Source organism: Helianthus annuus, chromosome 1 (genome assembly GCF_002127325.2).
Source record: "Helianthus annuus cultivar XRQ/B chromosome 1, HanXRQr2.0-SUNRISE, whole genome shotgun sequence".
In the NCBI taxonomy this organism is placed as follows: Eukaryota; Viridiplantae; Streptophyta; class Magnoliopsida; order Asterales; family Asteraceae; genus Helianthus; species Helianthus annuus.
Window position 1 is genome coordinate 135909869 of NC_035433.2, and position 23953 is coordinate 135933821.

The 23953-nt window shown below is 36.6% G+C and overlaps 1 protein-coding gene and 1 pseudogene across 1 annotated transcript; one reads left to right on the plus strand and one right to left on the minus strand.

Moving 5' to 3' along the window:
• Window positions 1-353: 353 nt before the first annotated feature.
• Window positions 354-10543, minus strand: LOC110879829 (glutamate receptor 3.2). Its single transcript, XM_022128364.2, has 6 exons — window positions 10306-10543; window positions 3114-4441; window positions 2760-3037; window positions 2154-2185; window positions 1663-2057; window positions 354-967 (listed from the first exon to the last, which is right to left on the minus strand). Exons 1-6 carry the CDS (start codon window positions 10541-10543, stop codon window positions 560-562), a joined length of 2679 nt encoding a protein of 892 aa, XP_021984056.2. The 3' UTR covers window positions 354-559.
• Window positions 10544-22203: 11660 nt separating this feature from the next.
• LOC110932278 lies at window positions 22204-22783 on the plus strand (annotated as a pseudogene).
• The last annotated feature ends 1170 nt before the right edge of the window (window positions 22784-23953 follow it).

Here is a 23953-nt window from a genome sequence, read left to right on the forward strand (position 1 = left end):
GGGTTAAGAAGGCGGGGTCGGTAACTGATGATGAAGAGAGGGGGATGGAGATTTGGAAGAGGATGGTGGGGGCGTTTAGGTAGAAGGAGAAGGTGAAGGCTTTGGCTATGGTTAAGAAATTGGACACTATTGGTGTTAGGGTGATCAATACTAACCAACAACAACAACAACTGTACCCATTAAATCCTACAAACAACAAAAGCTATTGGTAGGGTCCGGTGATGGTGAGATGTAGGCAAACCTTATCTCTATCCCTTTGGATAGAGAGACTGCTTTGAGAGAGACCCCCGGCTTCAAAATAAACGGCATTGATCAATACTAACCAATGATGTGTAAATTGTCATTTTGGGCATTTTATCAATTACGTGGGATTAAGAATGTATGTCTAAATATACATTACAATTATCATGCAAGTTACCAAATTACACCAACTATGATTCGTTTATGTTATGGCTATACAATATACCAAATTACACCAACTATGATCCGTTTAGGTTATGGCTATACAATATACCAGCCGTAGACATTTGGGTTCGATCACTTATTCACATTTTACTCTTCATCTAACTCGGCTTGAATTCGGTTTGACCTTATATATGGACCTCTCCCTCTTTCTCTTTAGCTTGTTCTTTGATGCCATTTCTTTCTCATCTACAAACGATAAAAACCTACGCATTGCATGGGACCTGTTTTTTAAAGACCGGTCCTGGAGGTCCGAATAGTGCTTTCTGAAGTTATGAAAGATCATGCAAAAGTATGTAAGGAGGGCCAAAGCACAAACAACTCCAAAGATGAGAAACGGTCCACAAAAACTTTTTAGTTGAATTTGTTCCGAGTCCAAATTTTGTGGGTTGCAAGTTTTTCTCTCAAGCCAATAGTCGTGAATCTTTTGAAGCTCACCATTGTCAGATAATTTTAGTATGGCAGTTGACATGTCAATAGCTAACTGGGAGTCCCTTGGAAACGCCTGAAAAAAAGTCAATATAATCTTGACTATTAAGTTTAACCTTACCATTTTAAACTCGAATTCAATATTAACATAATCACTTAACGAAAATTATCATGTTGCACATTATTTAGTATGAATTATGATTTAGTGTAAATTTTGGTTCTTATCCGATATGAAGAATTGAGCTTTACCATTCATATCAAGAATTCCAAAGTTTGACCTTAAAAGTCAAAACAACAGCTACAATGATTACAAGAGGCTGCAATTTCTATTTATATAATTATAGAGTTTGCCAACCTTAAACAAGCCTGAGCTCGATCATATTAAGGCTCCTTAAATAAATGAGCTCATGCACAAGATTAAAGCATTACACTTTCAATATACCAGGTAGCATAACATTTAATATGAATGGTCGCATAAGACACATAACACTTAGCAATCGAGACAAAGGTGGATTAGTGCATGCACCCTTTTATCTTTCGACTATCAACGCCACCACATGATGCATGACTAACTGTCTGCTGCTTTTAATGTTATTTTCACGAAATTAGTAAAATAATGTTAAAAATTACTATAATTTCACTTTTGCTCCCGAGGCCCACACAAATATACATTATATGCACACACCGCAAGTGGGACGTTTATCCTATATCAGTAAAATGGTCATAAGTACTATAAACTAAAAAAAGTAATGTGTGAAGGGAGATACTTACAAATCCCCAACTGCTTTTAGTGAACTCTTCACCAACAACTTGAAACCCACAGTTATCAGCAAGGAAAAGATCGATGTAGGGCCTTTCATCCACAATAGCTGCAACTATTCCTGCCCTGAGTTTCTCAGCATACTCTTGTGGGGAACCAAGAGCCATAAGTCTTGATCTTGGAATGTTGAGTTCTTCCATCATATAATTTTCAGCAAATGATCCTACTTGAAACCCGATTCGTTCATTGGTCAAGATCAGTGAATCAATTCCTTGGATTGGAGATGAAAGTTGTTGAACAGTTAAAATGGATGAAAGGCTAGCGGTGTAACTTGAGGTGACGATCAGAACTACAAAAAGCCAAATGCTTAGAACCAGTCGACCAAGGCTGCTCACAATGCTTTCATCTGAAAATTTTAAATGTTGTCTGTTATATATGAAACATAACCCGAATTGGGCCATTCATAAGTTAACGGGTTGATAAAATTCAACTTGATACTTACTATGTGCGAAAAATAAAGTTGATGAGGTAAACCTGCAAAACATCAAGAACAAGGCATGTTGAGCTACAACCCAATTAATAGCGGTTTTTAAGAAACTAAATTTTTTTTGTACTTATATGGACAACATAGTGCTTAGGCAATCATGTCCACTCACAAGCATGGACACCACCTACAATGTCATTTCCGCCCATCCCCACTAGCCGTTAGGGGTGTTTAGGTTATCGGATATCCGAAACTTTCCGATAATGAATATTAATATCCGAAACCGTATCCGAAATTTCAGATATCGGATTTGATATTTAAATAGATATCCGAATTTATAAAAAAAAAATAAAAAAACCATTTTGTGCATATGTTAAATTAAACATGTAATATTAGATTTTCCAAATTTCCAACATTGAAAACAAAAAAAAAACATTCAGAAATCCATATCTTTATCCAATTATATACTAAACATTTTAATCCGTTACCCACCCGCTTTGCTTGGCTTAGTTCCAACCCAAACTGATTTACCTGGGCCACCAACTTTGGCACCTCAAAAAAAAAAAAAAAAAAAAAAAAAAAAAAAAAAAAAAAACATACAATATCAAGATCTATACTACTCACCAGAGGATGGTGACTAACTGTTGCTTTGGTGGGCCCCTAAATTTGTCGTTCCACCCGTGTTCCAGTATCCACACAACAATTCCAACTATGACAAAGAAAACCGTGGTGATGATCCACAGTTGTGGAGTAAACGGACGCAAGAAAACCCAAGCACTCGAGTATAGTTTCTTTATAGGAACCACTACAACTAAACCCGATTCTATATATGGCTGTGTGAAGTCAACAACCTTTGTACGGTTAGTGATGATTGAAATATCACCAACAGCAACATCAAACACCTGCATAAATTGCAAATATGGTATTTAGGATTTAGAAATATCATAATATGCAAATATCACATGATACTTTACTTACGTTGTGTGCAACTTTATTTACAAGCTCGGTGTAGCTCGGGTTGGTGTGACCATCCCCAAATTTGACAAACTCATAAGGAACTGGATATGGAATCAACTTTAGTGCAGCAAGAAAAACATCTATGCTAAAGCCATGAATTTCATTTGAACCGTTGACATGTATATCAACTTCTTTAAAACTAGCACTGACTGGAATGCCAATCCTTAACGGTTTCCCATTATTTAAAAATTCCCATCCACGGGGCTTTTCTGTTGTGTTCCCAGGCCATACCACACTTCTTAAATGTTGATTAGAAGAAGAACGGTTCGATGGTTTTGCATAAAGAGTCTCTGGAGGCTGAACCGATAGCCCAGAGTGGTTCGACCAGTATCCAAGAAGCCAACTCTGGCCCCCAACCATATTAATTATATCAAAAGAAGGGTGGATCACAGACCGGTCAGGATTGAACCGAAGCGGGCCAGTGAGACCGGTCATATTTGTTTTCACTAAGTTGGTAAGCAACCGTTTTCCTCCATCAAATATGCCAAGTGCTGCAAGATTCAAACCTTTTGTTCCCTTCACACGAGTATAATCAGAGAAAGAAATTTTGCTACCTTCATTAAAAAACTTGTCAAGGGCGTGTGCAATCATCCAAACTGTATCATAAGCATATAAACAATACGTATTAAACCCAATCGACCCGTTACTCAAAATCTTCCACCTTCTTTCAAAATCTTGTCTTTTATCCGAATCTGGTATGTGAGGCCGAAGCGTGAGAACCCCTTGTAAATCTGATGCACTTATAGTAGAAAAACCAGTAGTATCCAAAACATTTGTTAACCAAGTGGTTACAATCCAAACATACCCTTTTTTTATCATGCCAAGCCTCTTAGCAGCTTTTAAAACCAATAGACCTTCTTTAGGGTAAGTATGCACAACAACAACAGGAGATTCCATTGACCGAACGTTGACTAGCACATTGTGAACATCTTGTGGAGATGAGAAGTCTGGCACTGCTGTTTTGTTAGAAAGCTTACAACGTTTCTCCCATAGTTTACTACTTAATATGTACATGCTGTTTCTAAACTGGTCACCGTCTGTATATATGGCAGTTACTTCTCGATAACCGAAATAACTTATCATTTCAGCAATCGCAGTCATTAGATAAAGATCATTAGGGGCCGTTTGGATGAAATACGGGTACTGAAGAGGTGAAAGTGTGGGGTCTAATGCGAAGAATGATAAAAACGGGACATGGACTTCATTTGCCAAATTTGAAAGCACATGAGCTATTCTAGAACTAAATGGACCAATGACAGCCACCATATTAATCTCCATGAACTTCAATACTGGAAAATACAATTATCAAACAAATAAATAACTAGATGTGTTTAACCCATTTAAGTATTAGAGTAGAAGGTTTATCCCGTTTAACCTTGGTGACCCGTTAAACCCATTGATTATAACATGTTGATAATCCGCCAACCCGTTTACTATCCGTCAACTACTTGGTTTAAAAAAGCGAGTGGGTATGATGTTAGAAGAATAATTATAAGCTAGATCATTGTTATTATTTATTTATTTTATTTATTTTACTAACATAAGTTATATGTGACGGTTATTGTCACTAATGTCCGTATATATACATATGTAATACACATTTGATATTTATCAATTCATTTATTATATGAACACAAATTATTCGTTCTTCAAACCCTAACATCAGATTTCCAACATAGTGGTATCCGAGCCACATCGATCAAATCTGTAGAAATCAAATCAAATCACCGATGAATCCGATGCAAGGAATACAAACGCAGATTCCAAAATTCACTGGACAGAATTATTATCACTGGAACATTCAAATCAAAGTTTTATTCGAATCACAAGATTTGTGGGGTGTTATTGAAGAAGGAATTCGCGAATTGGGTACAAATCCCACAGAAGAGGCAACCGCCGTATACAAAGATGCAGTAAAAAAGGATAAGCGAGCACTGCATATTTTATTTCAATCAGTAGGGGACACTATCTTCGAAAGGATTGCTCTTGCAAAATCATCAAAGGAAGCATGGAGTATTTTACGAAAATCCTATCAGGGCGAAAATCGGGTAAAATCTGTTAAACTTCAATCCCTTCGCTATGAATTCGATGCATTAAATATGAAGGAAGGAGAATCTGTTGAAGATTACTTCAACAGAATAATTCTTGTTGTTAATAAATTAAGAATGAATGAAGAAACAATCAGTGAACAACGAATAGTAGAGAAAATTCTACGAAGTTTAACTCGAAATTTCGAGTCGGTTGTAATCACTGTTGAAGAAACAAAAGATCTTGAAAGTATTTCGACTGAGGAATTAATGGGAATCCTTCAGTCTCATGAATTGAGATTGAAGAGATATGAAGATGCTCCAACCGAGCATGCGTTTCAATTACAAAACTCAAGTAATGAAAGATATGGGCAATCTAGAAGCGAAACAGGAGGAAAGGGAAGAAGTAAGAATAGAGGCCGAAACTGGAGTTTGGTTAGATGTTATAACTGTCAAAGGTTGGGTCACACGGCGAAATTTTGTCAAAGAAAAGAGGACAATGACAAGTCGGACAATGTTTTAATACACAAAGATGAAGATGTCATGGATCAAGATGACACAATGTTTATGATATTTAATATGGAAGAAACGGTCAAAGAGGACTGTTGGTACTTGGATAGTGGTTGTAGCAACCACATGACAGGTAATCGAGATCTGTTTGTTAAATTAGATGAATCAGTAAAGCGAGAAGTCAGAACCGGAGATGATAAACGATTAGATGTGCTTGGATGTGGAGAAGTATCGATAAGAATTAAGGAGCATACACGAAAAATACCGAACGTATTTTATGTCAAAGGATTAAAACATAATCTATTGAGTATAGGCCAACTTATACAAAAAGGCTATATGGTACTCTTCAAGAAAGATCGATGCATTATTAAGGATATTAAGAATGATGTTATCGGAGATGTTAAGATGACTAGCAACAAGATGTTTCCGCTGCGGTTAGGTAATGATTTGAATTTTGCAATGACGATGACTACCAAAGAGATGTCAAATTTATGGCACAAAAGATATGCTCATGTCAACATGGATACACTAGTTAGCATGAGAAATAAAGAGTCTGTGCTTGGGCTGCCGAAAATAACTAAGGACGAAAATGTATGTGAGGGGTGCATCTCGGGTAAACAAGCGAGGAAGACGTTCTCAAAGAAAGTTACATGGAAAGCTAGTAGACCCTTAGAGTTGGTTCACTCCGATATATGTGGTCCTATGCGGACAGAATCCATAGGAGGATGTAAGTACTTTATCACCTTCATCGACGATTATTCAAGGAAAACTTGGGTGTTCTTTCTAAAATACAAATCAGAAGCATTGAATTTCTTCAAGACTTTCAAAGCTTTAAATGAAAGACAATCTGGTTATTTAATCAAGACACTGAGAACGGATCGAGGAGGAGAATATTGTAGTAAGTCTTTCCAAGAATACTTGAAGACATGTGGAATACGTCATCAATTAACAAACAGTTATACACCCCAACAGAATGGGGTGGCAGAAAGAAAAAATAGGACGTTAATGGAACTAAGCAGGAGTATGATGAATGTCAAACAACTACCGAACAATTACTGGGCAGAAGCAATAGCGTGTGCAACTTACATTCTAAATCGCACAGTTACCAAAACAAGACCCAATGTGACACCGTATGAAGCATGGAATGGTAGAAAGCCAAATGTAGAACATCTTAAGGTGTTTGGAAGTTTAGCTTACGCTCATGTTCCTAAACAATATCGAGGTAAGTTAGATGAAAAGACCGAAAGAACAATATTTGTTGGTTATAGTGAACAAAGTAAAGGATATAAATTGTACAACCCACTAACTAAGAAGATGATTATAAGTCGAGATGTGGTGTTTGATGAAAGCAAGCAATGGGTCATAAATACAGAAAATGCAGGGACTCCTTTCATAATATCTGATACAAATGAACCTCAGACTCATGGAAATGAAATACCAGATATCATACAAGTCGAGCAATCATCGGATGACTCTCCCGTGAACAATGAGCAATCACTGCAAGAGACAGAAAATCCATCTCACGATATCAGTGATGAACAGCAAGTTGAAACCGGACATGAACCAGAATTTACCTGTCAACAGCAAAATAACACAGCTTCATCGACATCTAATCATCAACAGGAGAACAACTCATCCTCATCAGATTCTGAAAATGAAGTTATTCGAACTAAAAACATACGTAATATATATCGAGGGACGAGGAGACTCACTGAGGCAGAAGTTCAGCAAAAGTATAAAGAGAACCAAGTGGTCAACTTTGTATTATATGCTAGTTCTGATCCCACAACATTTGAAGAAGCTAGTAAGGATTCAAAATGGCAAGAAGCAATGGACAGAGAGATAGAATCAATACAAAAGAATCAAACATGGGAACTTGTGGATTCACCAGGAAAACAAAAACCGATAGGTGTTAAATGGATCTATAAGACAAAATATGATGAGAAAGGGAATGTAGACAAATACAAGGCCAGGTTGGTTGTAAAAGGGTATAAACAAAAATACGGGATAGATTATCAAGAGGTTTTTGCCCCTGTAATTAGATTTGAGACTGTTCGTCTGGTGTTAGCTCTAGCAGCTCAACATGAGTGGCATCTACATCAAATGGACGTGAAAACTGCTTTTCTAAATGGCAACCTGGATGAACAAGTCTATATAGAACAACCTCAAGGCTACATCAAGAAAGGAGAAGAGAAAAAGGTATGTTTTCTCAAGCGAGCACTATATGGTTTAAAACAAGCTCCCAGGGCTTGGTACAGTCGAATAGATACATACTTTATCAAGAATAAGTTTAAAAAATGTATCTATGAACATACTCTCTACATCAAGAACACAAAAGAAGGAAAGATTGTGATATGCTTGTATGTAGACGATTTGATAATAGCAAGTAACTCGATGAACTTAATCTCTGAGTTCAAAGATTCAATGAAAAGGGAGTTTGAAATGACGGATATGGGCCGTTTGCACTATTTCCTTGGTATGGAAGTTACGTATGAGGATGGAAATATCACTCTGTCACAAAAGAAGTACATGAGAAATCTGCTGGAGAAATATAACATGACACACTGCAACACAGTGTCAACTCCCATGGAGTATGGATTAAAATTGTCAAAAGAAGATCCAGCCGAATTTATAGATGAGGGAATATATCGTAGTCTGGTTGGAAGTCTGATGTACTTAACGAATACCAGACCAGACATTATGTTTGCTGTAAGCAAAGTAAGTAGATTTATGGAATGCCCAAAGAGAAGTCACTGGGAAGCAGCGAAGCGTATACTAAAATACGTAAAAGGGACCCAAGAATTAGGAATCACATACTCGAAAGGAGGAAAGAAACACTTGATGGGGTACAGTGATAGTGACTATGCAGGAAATATAGATGATAGTAAAAGCACTTCAGGTTATATTTTTCATTTAGGATCAGGTCCTATATCTTGGCAGTCAAAGAAGCAAAAGGTAGTGGCACTATCATCAACTGAAGCCGAATACATGGCTTTATGCTTAACAGGATGTCAAGCCTTATGGATTAAAGGGGTTTTAGATGATCTACAAGGAAAAGAAGACTATACAATACCAATCTACTGTGATAACAAGTCAACTATATGTTTGGCCAAAGATCCAGTATATCACGGTAAAAGCAAACACATAAGAGTCAAGTATCATTTTATAAGAGATCTAATAAAGAAGAGGGAAGTAAGCGTACTATTCTGTGCTACAAAGGATCAGCTAGCAGACATTATGACGAAAGCTCTACAGCCAAAGGACTACACAAGATTAAGGGGACTATTACAAATGAATCTGAAATGATCAAGCTTACGGGAGGGTGTTAGAAGAATAATTATAAGCTAGATCATTGTTATTATTTATTTATTTTATTTATTTTACAAACATAAGTTATATGTGACGGTTATTGTCACTAATGTCCGTATATATACATATGTAATACACATTTGATATTTATCAATTCATTTATTATATTATATGAACACAAATTCTTCGTTCTTCAAACCCTAACATCAGATTTCCAACATATGAGGCATGCTAGGTGCTAGGCGACCTCAAGTGTAAAGAGTTGCGATTTGGGTAAGGGTGGATCAAGGGTTTTTATTTTTTATTTATTTATTTATTTATTTATTTATTATTTTTTTTTGTGTGTGTGTGTGGGGGGGGGGGCTGTTCCAGGAACCCCCTCGGTTCAGAAAAAAGTAGATGACTTGTTTTTGTGCAGTAGAAGGTTGTACAACAGGCTTTTTATATCTAGGTATTTTACTTGTTAAACAAATATAAAGCTTATTTGTTACTAAACTTTGTGTGGGGATGCTAAAAACCTATGAGATGTATAAAAAATTAAATAATCATTTTATGCCTCGCGACCGCTTTTGCGCTTCGCTCCTAGGTTTTCGACCTTGTCGCCTTGGTGTGCTTCTCGCTTTTTAAAACCAAGTCCATCAACATATATGACTCATTTTGTTTCTAATAGCGTTTGGTCTGCGAGTAGGGGTACCCGATGGGAGTGGACTGAACGCCCCGACCCGCTTATAAGAAAGTAGCATTAGAAAATAGAAGTAAAAGTAAAACAAGGACATATAAGTAATGTTGCTATATTTTTGGTATAACCCAACTTGAAGAAACTGATTATTTGACATGTTAATTCTTTAAATTAAAAACTTATTACTCAAATAATCACTTCAAAACACACATCCACTCCTTCAGGGCCGTCTCCAAAAATCACAAAAAAGACCCCATACGAGATAAAAAATTTGGGCCCAATTCATTAATTCATTATGTCTATTTATTGATTTGGACCAAGTCATTAATCCATTACACACTAAAACAGTTGGGCTTCTGAATTTGATTGGCAAAAACAGTCGGGCTTTAACGTTTTTTGTTCATAAATCCAAGCCCTTTAAGTTTTTTTCTTTAAAATCATACGGATTTTTTATAAATATGTGTAAAAAAATTTATAATTTTGGGCCGTATTTTGATTTGGGCCCAGAGCGGTCGCCCACCCGGCAATTGCTCTGGGCCGGCCCTGCATTCCTTGATTTAGTTTTCAAGGCCCCCTTTTGTTAAATCATTAAATTCTTAAATTTGAAGTTCAAAAAGAGTAACATTACCATCAATAATACTGAGGAAGCCACTGAAATTTGCATCATGAACCGAAAGATTCAATCTTTTTCCCGGCAAAATATTGGGATCAGAGTTGATATCATCCACAGCAGCCCTCATGGCAATGACTGAGACCTCCCCACTCGGGGATTTCAAGCTCAAAGTGGCTCCAATGTTCACTGTATCTGTCTTAGAAAACACATTTGACAGCAATGTTGCAGTTATTAACATCACTAAACCCCTCATGGCATTAAATTGGTATCCATAGGAAAGAAAACAGGTACTAAATAGTGGGTTGTATTCTTTTTTAGGTAATAATAATATAAAACTAACTTAAAGCAACAAAATAGTGAAAAGCACAAACCCATCAGACCAAATTAGCATCTTTTTTTAATTAAAAACACAAATCATTATGCATGAGGATGAAGTAAGCTAAAGAGTATGCACAGGGGTTATGGGTGTCAGTTACTTCAGCGTGAGGCAGCCCCTTATTCTTTATAAATAAAAAAATCAAGGCCTTGGCCCCCAATTTCTTTTGCTCCAGCATATGCACCAAAGGTAATATGTTTATTGCTTAACTGGATGAATGAACTTCATGGGTGAGGGAAACTAAAAGTAATTGAGTTTGAGTGGTTGATAGTGGATATTCACTAGAGCTGCCGGTTCTGAGGATTTAAGTGTATTATACGAGCCGGAAAAAAGGCCCTTAGCCCCTAACAAATTGTATAAACTATTTTTTTAAATGATGTTATATACAGAAACATAACTAGAACTTTTCAATTGAGGGGTCATGATAGTTTTACATTCGCTAGGGTACAAAACTTTTTTTATTTATTAATATATGTAGTCATTGTAGGTCCCTTTTCGCGGAGGATAACGAACCTAAACCTTGTTATACAAACTCACTAGCGAGTGCGGAATCCAAGCTAGCGAGCAAACCGGGATGATGCAAGAACAAACACAAGAACACACAAGACTCAACGATTAACACCACTTGTATTAATGCGTAGAAAGTTTCCGGTTACAAGCACAATGTTTACAATCAGTTTGCAAACTCTCAAAGTGTGTGTGTGTGTGTTTCGGACAGAAAGCTCTCAACTCTCTAACTTTCTGTCTGTGTGCATCTATCTCCTGTCTTTCACACTACACTGCATGGGTATATATATACCCAGCCCATGATGTCTGGTCGAAGGATCCGATAGATGGTCCGAAGGATCATCTTTCGGATATAGTGCTTTCGAAGGATCAGCAAGGACCTCGAAGGATCATCCTTCGAGGGCCATCAGTCGAAGCATATCTTTCGATCACCTCGAAGGATCAACAGTATCCTTCGAGGCTATCCTCCGATTCAGACAAGCATATTACAAACAGATTGACCAAGTCTAACTAGGAGGATAGTTGACTTGGTCAACTTACAGACCAACTTTGGACATCGTTTATATACAGACCGAATACAGACAAAGTACAGACACAAGTGCACCAACAAACTCCCCCTTGGCTGTAGCTTTGTCTTTATCTTCTATAGTTGTAGACTCGTCTCGAACTTCGACGGTCTTTGGTCTTCGAGTTCCCAAAACTCTGATGTCCTTTCAAGTCTTCAATGTCGGAGGATCTTCAAAGTCTTCACGTCTTGAAAGCAGAGAGTGTATCAACAAACTACCCGAATCATGTAGAAAGTGTGTTGACAAACTCCCCCTTAACATAAGCTCCCCCTTGAGTTATGCTCGTGAAAAGACTTTATCTTTATGAAGTGAGATCCTTGTGGTGTTGATGATGGCCAGCGGCAACTCGATCATCTTCATCTTTTGAGCGCCTTCTCGTCGTGTCTTCATTCCAAGGCTTGTCATCGACCATGTTCTCCTAGCCTTTAGAATCTGCACATGCAAGAAATCTAAACGCATAATGAGAACAACTGCTTGGAATATAGTATAAACAAATGACACACGAATGACCATGTCACAATCAAACACCGTCCGACAGTTTGAAAGTTTAATAAATTTGTCAAGTTTTAGACTTTAACTTTCAAACATGCAAATTTTGACCGTTTATGAAGTTTTAGTCAGTTCGGTTTTCAGTCAGGTTTCAGGTAACGAAGACTTGAGCTCCAACATCGTACGATCGAAAATAAAGCAGAAATAAAATCTTTTTGGCTTTTATAAAGTTTATATTAAAACACGCCTAAAATATTTTTGGTATTTTTGAAATTAAAAGACAACAATTTAAAATCCTTTGAGTGTTATCAAACGACATCACCGCTAATGTCGTGCTGATATGCACCAAACGACGAAACTGTTTTAAAAGAAAACAATAAAATTTAAGCAGTAAATAAATAAATATATACAAACATTCTTTTTGCGAGTTTCGAGGGTAAGAGAATCATATCAGTGTACGGTCATGCCAAAACACTCTTGTTGTTCAGTTAGTTAACATTAAGATAAGCATCCTATAACAATTATCGGTATTGTTGTCCACTTAAACTCAACTTATCAGATGTAATCATGGCGAGGGGATACGTTAAGGTATGATTTATACTTACCGACCGGTGTTCATCCACATCACGACACATTCCCATATCAAGGTATGCACGAGAGTTCATCTTACCGGTGAGTATACCGATTATCATCTGTTTGACCGTATAAAATGTGAGATACTCACTTATTTTGATTTGAAAACAAGCCCTATGTGATATAATCACTTATTGATGAGGAACTTGATTTTCGTATGCATGAGGGCACAGGTGCAAGTCCGTGAACAGGTCAGTACTTCCGTACAGCAGAGAGACGAACTTGACACCCGGATAAATGTGATATTTTATCACTTATTTGTTTTGGACATGTGATTGTTTATCACTTATTGAGGTCGAATGCAGTATGTAATATGTACACGTATGTATAGTATCATGGAAGATCTAGACTTGCGTCCCCGTTATTTTTCGGTAAAAGATACAACCATGATACCCAGATGATAAGCAGCATAAAGACCGAATATCTCAGAACCTCGGCAATCTATCAAACGAAATTTCGGTACTAAGACCATATGCCAATGAATGGTTCCCACCTGATCTTCAGTCGATTAAGATTTATATCACCCTGCACACTTTAAAATGATTGTGAGCCTACCGATACATCTTATATAGAGCTGCTTATCGTTTTACATTTAAGGTTTAAAGAGGTTTGGATAGACCACTGATGTACTATCATTTTCTCTTTTGCTCTCCAGGAAACTCATTTTTGTTTTTCTATTATTTTTGTGTTTTTGAAATTTTTCGATGTTTTTGGATTTTCAGATTTTTGGATTTACTCCCCCTAAAATCAATAAACTAAGATAAATTTAAAAACACACAAAGATATTTACAAAAATGATTTTCCGATGTGGGTTTACTCTTGTGCTTGACCTTAATGCCGTTTACCAAAATTAAGTTTTATCAGAAAAGATTTAACAAATTTTGGAAAAGTGAGTTGGCATGTCGGTAAGCGGTGCGGACCATGACAACATTGATGAGTTTCATATTGAAACAATCACGTGTGAGGTGATATCCGAGATCAACGTGTCAGGTCAAAGAGTGCTGTTCGAGATAATAACAATTCACAAAGTAGCTTAAATATCGACAAGTATAGGAGAGATTAAGAATTTAAAGGCGTATCCTGCAACTGTTCCGTGCATTGCAAGGAATCTAAGCACTCTCCCAACTGGATATCCACCCGGTGTGGACTTCAAAGTCGAATTTGCAACTACTGAAAGGTCTCTTGACAGCAATAAAATCATAAACCTCCGGGTCCGGCTGGTCTTCCACATTGTACCAGCGAAGGTCTTTGACTTTCTCTTTCAGAAATGGTGTGCGGATGTTCAATCCATGCAAAGGCATCGGCACACATTTCACTTCATTCGTTCCTGAGGACCCGATCAAAGACCATAATGACCAAATTTTGACACGTTCTTCATTTGGTCGAATTTTGCAACTTCATTCATCCAAATTTTCTTTTTATTTTCTCTCTCTCCATCAAAGGCAACAATTTCTTCTGTCGCCTATCTTGTGCAAGAACATTCCACTATCAACAATCCTAAGACTATCAATAGTTCCTCCTGGAACTTCCTGCACACTCACTCAGAGATTAGTTGGAGAGAGGGACCCAAGCCTTCATAGACTTGGGTTGCCCCTGAGAATCAAGAAATGTAATTTCAACTTCCTGATAGTTTTCAAGCACAACACCTCCCCTTGAACCTTCACCTGTTTTAGGTTTCCAAGTTTGTTTTTGTTTACCAGATTGTGTATTATGTACAGTTTCTGGTTTTAATGGTTGTGACAAACTAGGTTTTCTTTTAACAGTTTCGGTTTTAAAGCCTTTTCGATCACCTTCACATTTTTACGTCGTTGTTTTGTTTCTTGTTCTTTAATAGTGCGTTTATCATGTTTTGGAAAAACAGTACGACGTTGTGAATGACCTTGTTCAGAGGGGGTTCTTTCAACAAAATTTGGTTTGGGCAGGTTTGTGCAATCTTTAATGATGTGCCCAGACTTCCCACATTTGAAACAAGTTCTCCTTTCACCAAACTTAGGAGAATTTGTTCGACTGGCAGATGTTGAACCTGTAGAACCTGAGGTACTTGCTCGTTCATCACACCCGTTTGTGTGTTGGGTGTAATTGTTATCGCTGTTACGCTTCAAAATCTTGACTTTTTGTACAAAATCGGTGTTTGATTTGTTTTCAAAAGTCTCAATTTTATCCGTACCCTTTGATGCTACAAATTTAACATCTTTGCTCTTCTTTTGATAACGAGCTCCTTTTGTTTCAACCTTAGCCTTTGGCTTTGGAGCTCGTTGTTGTTGTTTACCCTTAAAAACAATTGGTTGTTGCTTTGTCGGTGATTTCTGTTTTCCAAATTGTTTTCTGATTTCAGCTTTTGGAATTGAATTACATTGAGTTACAGTAACTCTCGGAATTTTCTTTCCCAAAAACTGGTTTGTAGTATCTTCAAACACTTTGTCAATCAAGGATTGATTGACGTTTTTGATTGGAAAATCTTTGTCTGAATAAATTTTACTATCACCGATTAAAGTATACAACAAGTCATTGCTTTTAACAGCAGACATACTTTCCTTGTCATTCTTGACATCTTTGACAAGATTTATCACTTTCTTGGCAACAGGTTGCACGACAGGAGTAGGAGGATCACAAAGAATATGATTCTCAATTGGAATTTCTACTCCTTTTGCCTCATCAAGTGATTCATCCTGGTCATTCACATCTGATTCATCATCTGAAGAATCACATTCCTCAATAGTTGGAGGACTTTGATTTGAAGCACATGATGACTTTTCTTTGTTATCAGATGAGCCCTCCGATGAATTGTCCGGTTTGAACCCTAGGCCAGTAGCAAATTCCTCAACATCAAGAGGCACACTGGGTTCATACCGAGGCATTTCCTCTTCATCGGGCATCTTGGTATAGTTGTTCATCAAAGGGGGCGGACATTTCTTATATCCTATCCCCTTCTGATTTCCTTTCGGTTGTTGAACCTCGATGATGTGATCAAGCACAAATTGGGAGTTAGAATAACTATCCAATTTTTGTTTGATCGCATCATGCTCGCATTGGGCAATGGCTAATTGCTTTTTGGTTTCCTCAACAAGGTTGATATAGTCGTTAATACTAACTTGTTTATGATACACAACTTTGTTCAATTCGGAAACACTTTTCTTTAGAGTTTCAATCACAGTTTTAAACTCCTTTTCGTTTTGAGTTAACGCCATGTTTGCCTCTTTGCATTTGGCCAGTTCAATTACCAAACTTTGATTGTGACTATGAACCGTTTCAGATTCACGTCTCAATTCAACACATTCATGCTTCATTTTAGCACATTCACTACATATGCTAGGAGTTTCAACCTTTACCTGACTTGAAGAAGCTGTGACATTAGTCATAGAGACAGTTTGAGAAGAGAAAGATCCATCTTCAGTGAGAATCTTCTCCATTTCTTTCGATGTAGCATCAGCTTTCTCGATCAAGCCAGATTTCTTGTCAGCCTCATTCGACAAATCATTAGCTTCAGAATCAATTCTTTCATTCAGATTGGATTCTTCATCTGAACTGCCACTGTATCCTGAACTGTTATCATCTTCCGAAGATTGACCATCATTGACATTCTTGACAATCTCAACGTAAAATGCAGTTCTTGTTTGGTCACCGTTTCCCAACTGTATATCCGTACCACAATCGACGCTTTGGTCAAATTGAGGTTTTGTTGTGGAAACTTGAGGTTGAGGTTGTGGCTGTGTTGGGACAGGAATGCACGACCTCGGATCGAATTGAGGTTGTGAAACAGCTGTTGACTGAGGAAATGGAAAGGAACTCGTATTGGACACAAAAGCAGTTTGAAGCTTCGGTTGCTGAAGAGAACTAGAACTAGCTGAAGGACCAAAACCAGGCAAATACATTTCTGTGTTTTGAGGAACAAGAGCTCGTTGAGCTTTCCGGATTTCTTGGTCATTCTTGTGTTCCAGCTTCTCAATGAATTCATAGATGTTGACTGTATTCAGAGTACCCGTATGCTTCAGCTGTTCAATGAATGAACCCCACTTTGGTGGTAGAGCATCAGCAAAACGTGCTACCATTTCCTGTTGAGAGACACGAACACCACCAGAATACACCTCACACATCAAACGGTAATACCGAGTAATTATATCATTTAGGGTTTCATTCTCTAAAAATTGAAATGATTCAAACTTCTTCTTCAACAGATCATGACGTGTCTTTCTGATAGCTTCATATCCTTCTCCTCTCGCTACTACAGGATTCTGTATGTTTTGATATTGATTCAACAGCAATCCCCATTGACTTGCACTTATTGATGGCTGTGGAATCATACTCTTTGCCCAATCTGCAATAGAGGTTAGTTCTTGAGTATGTTGTGAGTTCAAACTCCAATCCCAAGGACTTGTACAACTCATTTTTGTAAAATGCCACTTGAAAATCTACACAAACACAACTGTTAAGTGCAAAACAGATAAGAACCGAAAGATACAACCTGTTCGAAAGATCAATATTTGTTCGAATGATCAACAAGGTTCGAAGGATCCTTGTTGAGTTTCGAACAAAGACTTCGAAGGATCCTTATCTTTCGAAAGATTCTCCTTATGTTTCGAACACAGGTCTCGAAAGATGACACTTGTTCGAAGAATCAACAGTGTTCGAAGGATCACTGTTGATGGCTCGAACAATAACTTCGAAAGATAACCTTGAAAGATTCACCCAACACGAAGGATCCTTATCTTTCGTAATGAACAGTAACTCGAAGGATGTATCTATCGAAAAGATTCCTTGACTCGAAGGATAACACACTGACTTCGAAAGATGTTCGAAGGATGGTTATCTTTCGAATCTCCTTGATCGAAGGATGATCCTTCGAGCTCGAAAGTTATCTTTCGACGGTCTGACACACTGACAAAAGTACGACAGGTTGGTGAAAAGTTGATGTGGTTAGTGAGCCAACTTTCGGCAAAAAGGAATGGTCAGACTGTACCTTCCTTACCAACTGCGATTTTGAAATAAAATATGCCAAAAATGGAAATCTTATCCAGAACCTGTTCACCGGAATACTGACCGAAGATATGGCCGGAATTTTCCAAGACACTTAAAAACAAGTTTTCAAGTTACCCAACCCAACCTTGAACACTCCCGAAGGTTTAGAAACCGTTTTTCAGTTTAGAAAAGCAACAAAAACCACCAAAACGGGTGCTAAACCTAGTGTCCAAACACACCAAGAACTCGAACAACCCGGTTTTAAACAAGGTAAAGAGCCAAGCTCTGATACCACTTGTAGGTCCCTTTTCGCGGAGGATAACGAACCTAAACCTTGTTATACAAACTCACTAGCGAGTGCGGAATCCAAGCTAGCGAGCAAACCGGGATGATGCAAGAACAAACACAAGAACACACAAGACTCAACGATTAACACCACTTGTATTAATGCGTAGAAAGTTTCCGGTTACAAGCACAATGTTTACAATCAGTTTGCAAACTCTCAAAGTGTGTGTGTGTGTGTGTGTTTCGGACAGAAAGCTCTCAACTCTCTAACTTTCTGTCTGTGTGCATCTATCTCCTGTCTTTCACACTACACTGCATGGGTATATATATACCCAGCCCATGATGTCTGGTCGAAGGATCCGATAGATGGTCCGAAGGATCATCTTTCGGATATAGTGCTTTCGAAGGATCAGCAAGGACCTCGAAGGATCATCCTTCGAGGGCCATCAGTCGAAGCATATCTTTCGATCACCTCGAAGGATCAACAGTATCCTTCGAGGCTATCCTTCGATTCAGACAAGCATATTACAAACAGATTGACCAAGTCTAACTAGGAGGATAGTTGACTTGGTCAACTTACAGACCAACTTTGGACATCGTTTATATACAGACCGAATACAGACAAAGTACAGACACAAGTGCACCAACAGTCATGCATATTGAAAAATTGTCGAATTGCTTCATGTTATAAAATTGTTTTATTTTCATGAATCTCCCATTTAGGATAGTGGGCCATTTGAATAGGTCGGCTCAACCATTTAGAAGAACCTAAGCGAAGTAAAAATTCGAGGCCCTTTTCTAAATTTTGTTGTTACAACACCCGCCTCCTTTATCCGGGTTTGAAGCCCGCAAAAACAAAGTTTTTCAACAGATGTAGTACTACATTAGAGAAGCATCTATCTTCTGTGTATGATTAGTGAAGTCATATATGATGCTTTTACAATTTAGATAAATAAAATTTAAACTTTAGTTAAAACAAGAAAAATATAAGGTCATAAATAACATTGTTACTAATGAAGATCATAAACAAGTTAAAAAAAACTAGAAAAAGAGTATATAAACATTAAAACATAATTAACGAAAAGTAATAAAAGAAAATAAATGTTTAGCATAAAAACATTTACAGGTTTAAATCAATCATGAAAAAATAAAGACAACTTGTAATATACCAGACGTCAACTTTGTTTAAAAACATTATATTTGTTATAAGTATATTGATATTCTGGTTATCAACGCCTAAAATAGAATAGGCTTATTATCCAAGTTTCTTTACCGTATATGTAATCCATTGTATTTATTGTATGAACACTCCATGAATTATATAAAGATCTTTCTCCCTACATATCTTTCTCATATTGTTTAGCTATTAGGCTTGTTGTTTCACAACATGTTATCAGTATATGAAAGTGCTCCTGCCTAAACCCTAATGACCTTCCATGATTTTATCGTTCTACCAATCCATATCCATGAAGTTGTAGCCACTGAAGCTCCCACGAGTGATTTTTGGTCGTTTCCTCAAAGTATATTCATTTAGAATATCTTACAAGTAAGTTTTATTTTATTGGTTAATCTTGTGTTATTTTTAGATATTGATTTTGGATGATTAGTTAATCTTTATAATTGGATAGTAATGATATTGAAAGAAAGCTTTCGAATATATAAAACAAAGTCTTTTGATGGAAATTGAAGATATAAATCCGTAAGATTTTGTATAATTATGTGGAATAAAATATGTCGATGGAAAAACCTATAAAAACAAATCAAACAATCCTAAACCACAAATGCAATGGCTATCATAAAATTTCTCGTTGATATCCATTTACCACAGTTTTTATTTTTTTGCAATATCGAAAGGAGTAAAAAACATAAATAAATAAATTAAAGCTTAGCTTTTTTTTTTGTGTAATATTACTTCAAAAGAAAATTATATTTTGAGTATTCTAGTAAGAAATACTATGTGATAACATTGCCACGTCTCTTTTATACATTGGAACTATGAGTTAAAGTTGGAGGCTATTCGACTTGTGAGCATTAATTTTAACGAACATACGACTTGTTGATGATTTTTAAGGATTTAACTTTAATCCTTTAAACCCATATCATTTATTAAAGTGACAAAATATGTATGTTCGTTTAAATATATGCATTATAAGGTATTGTTCCAAAACCATGAGTCTCTATATAGCACAAACTCCTTGTTTTAGTATAAAGGATTATCAAAACTGCATATTATGGTTTAATATTTATTGTTTTTTCATGATTTGGTTGAGTCTCTATTTTCTAGTAATTATATATATTTTTTTAGACACTCTAGAGAAAGGTTAACGTACAAAACTGCTAAACGTACATTACGTACGTGACGAAATTACAACATGCGTGATTAAGTTTACAACGTGCGTGATTATATTTTGAACAATTTTGCCATGCGTGATTATGCACACTTATGCGTGATTATGTACAAAGCGTGATTAGGGTTTTAACTTCATAACTTGCGTGATTTTCAGATGAACTAGCGTAATTTCCTCGCGTACGTTATGTACGTTAAGCCGTTTTGTACATTATACTTTCTCAGACACTCTATATATGTCTAAAATATATTCAGTAAGTAAGATTGATATATGTGTCTAAAATATATTCAATAAGATTGATAAGAATCATGGACAAATAATTTTCATATATCGTGGTACAATTTTGTTTTACTTGACCTTGTTGTAACCATGGTAAATTATAGTGATAAGTTTTATGATTGATTTTTATAGAGAGACATATTTGTTGAGAAAATTAAAACAAAACCGAATATTGATAATCACATGTATATTTAATTGGTTTTATTACCTTCTTTTTGTATGTATCATATATGTGTTGATATTTGAACTTCATTAAAATATACATGGATTATATTATATAGGGTTATTGGATTTTAATAATTCTAAGTTTCACCAGTTGGCCGATAATAATCCCAACTTAAAAAATTCCCTTCAATAATCCCAACTTGTAAAAGTTTAGCCGCCATTAATCCTTTTCTAACATAGGTGCGCTTAAATCACACCTGAGATATATGCTCCTGAAGTAGCATATTATTATGAGAGTCATGAAAAGTTTGAATGATATAAGATTTATCAATCATACATCTTATGACCCTTTATAACTAGATAATGAGATTTAGAGGATATGACACTCAAGTGTTATATCTAAACATATTATACTTTTCATGTGAGTGCTAATAAAACAATTAACTTTCGCCTTTAATTTTTTTTGGTTATCCAATAAGATCGATATAAATACTTAAAAAGAATATAATTGCAATAGTGATAATCTTTCGATAAGAAGATACAATGACTAAACACATTTTTTAAGAAGCAAATCAACAACTAGTTATAAGTAATAAATTGTTGGTATCAATTAAGACAATTTGATTTATAGATTATGTAATAAAGTCGATATAATATTTTTTTTAGTAATGAAAATACAAATAAATAGTATATTAATACAAAGTTTGGTTTTGATGATTAATAACTTGGTTTATTTAAACATATCTTAAATTAACAATTTAAATTTGAGGACAATACTTTATTAGAAAAAATAGAAGTAGCTATTCGAAATTCAAAATAGAATAAGATTTAATATTAATTTATTAATTAAAATAAATTAAGTACGAAAAAAGGCGAGAAAATAAAAACTTAGATTGGTGAATTACACGTGTCACATGTTAAATTACATTATTACAGAAGTATAGATATAAAGTTAAATATATATTATATAAGGGGGGGGGGTTCAAATCAAAACCTATAGTTATTGCGAAAACTCAAAAACTAACTGAAAAAGCCTAAAAACATGCCAATTTTATTATTTATTTTTTTTTGCACATGTGCAAGACAATTTTTTTTTGAAAAAATGTTATTTATATATAAAAAGAAGCGAAAATTTATAACAAAAATTGTAAAAAAAAATTGGTATGTTTTTTAGGTTTTTTTAGTTAGTTTACAAGTTTTCACAATAAAAGGAGTTTTCGCTGGAACCCTCCCCAGTTATATAAAACATCATTTTTTAAAAAGTTAAATCAATAAAAAAGTAAATAAAAGTACACTTAAGCAGTTCAGCATGAGCAATGGTAACGATGCAAAGGCATCCCTTAAAATCGGTCTCCCTCTTCGGAGCGGTCTAGCCAGTGCTGCCGCCGTTGGGGTCAACGAGATGTTCGGCCGGAAGTTAACTAAGTCGGAATTGACGCTAGGACGGAAGCGAAGTTATCCAGTTATCACGCCGATAACGTTGCTCCCGAGATCATGGGTGGGTTTGTGTTGATCAGAAGTTAAGTTATGATCCGTTAGAATTGGTTTCTCTAAAGTCCCAGTTGGAAAAGGAATTGTGGTTTGTGTTAGTGAATCTAGAATTCGAAGCACAAACGAAGAAGATGAGGGCGGTGTTGCTAGGGGAGATAACGGCTGATAGTGTGTGGAACTATAGCCAGGCACGGGCGTTGGTGGCGAGTGTGTTGCAAGGGGTTTTGCTGGGGTTTTGGGTCGTCTGATAGAATAGTTGAAGTGAGGCGTTGATACCAAGGATGGAAGGGGTTTAGAAGGCGAGGGCGTATGGGTGAACGATAAGTGGGTCGGGGCTCACGGTGGTGGCGGTGATGGATGATGAAGAGAGGGAGGGGGTGGAGATTGGAGTGTATTAAATTTGTTTTTTTTGAACGGCTAACTAAATAGCATCCCGAGATGCACTCAATCGAGCAAATGCATCCCCTCCTCTATGACGGCCAGAGTTGGATGCATACTGTTGGTGCACTTGTGTCTGTACTTTGTCTGTATTCGGTCTGTATGCAAACGATGTCCTTGGTAGTCTGTAAGTTGACCAAGTCATCTATCCTCCTAGTTTGACTTGGCCAATATGTTGAAAGATGTCTGTCTGTATCGAAGGATAGCCTCGAAGGATACTGTTGATCCTTCGAGGTGCTCGAAAGATATGCTTCGAATGTTAGACCTCGAAGGATCATCCTTCAAGGTCAATGCTCATCTTTCGAACATGTTGTGATCGATAGATGATCCTTCGGACCATCTATCGGATCCTTCGAGCAGACCTGCTGTGTTTGGGTATATATACCCATGCAATGTGTTGAGTTCAGTAGACAGAAGACACACAGACAGAAAGATACCGAGAGATAGAGAGCTTTGAGAGCATTCTGTCCAGAACTCACACACACACTCTGAGAGTTTATAGAACATTTCTGTAAACATTGAGCTTGTAACCGAACCCTCATTGCATTAATACAAGTTGTGTTAATCGGTGAACTTGTGTGTTTGTTTCTCTACTTGCTACTAACTCGGTTTGCTTGCTAGCTTGGATTCCGCACTCGCTAGTAGGTTTGTATAACAAGGTTTAGGTTCGTAATCCTCCGCGAAAAGGGACCTACAAGTGGTATCAGAGCTTGGCTCTTTACCTTGTTTAAAACCGGGTTTTTACAAGTTTTGGTGTGTTGAAACACTTGGTTTTGCACCTGTTTTTACTTAGTTTCTTGCATTTTCTTTGAGTAAAAATGTGTCTAAACTAACCGGGAGTGTTTAAAGTTGGGTTGGGTAACTTGGAAATTGGTTTTTAAGAAACTTTGTGTTTTCCGGCCAATTTCCGATGTGTTTCCGGTGACCGGACTTGGTGGATAAGGTTTGCCATTTTTGGGCATTGTTTTTGAAAGTCAAAAAGTTGGTAAAGATCTGTGTGCAGAACATACCTTTCTGCCGAAAGTACTTCACCAACCCATCACCTTTTTCACCAACCTTTCACATCAGATCAGTCTGTGTCAGAGGTCTCGAAAGATATCTTTCGACATCGAAAGACCATCTTTCGATCA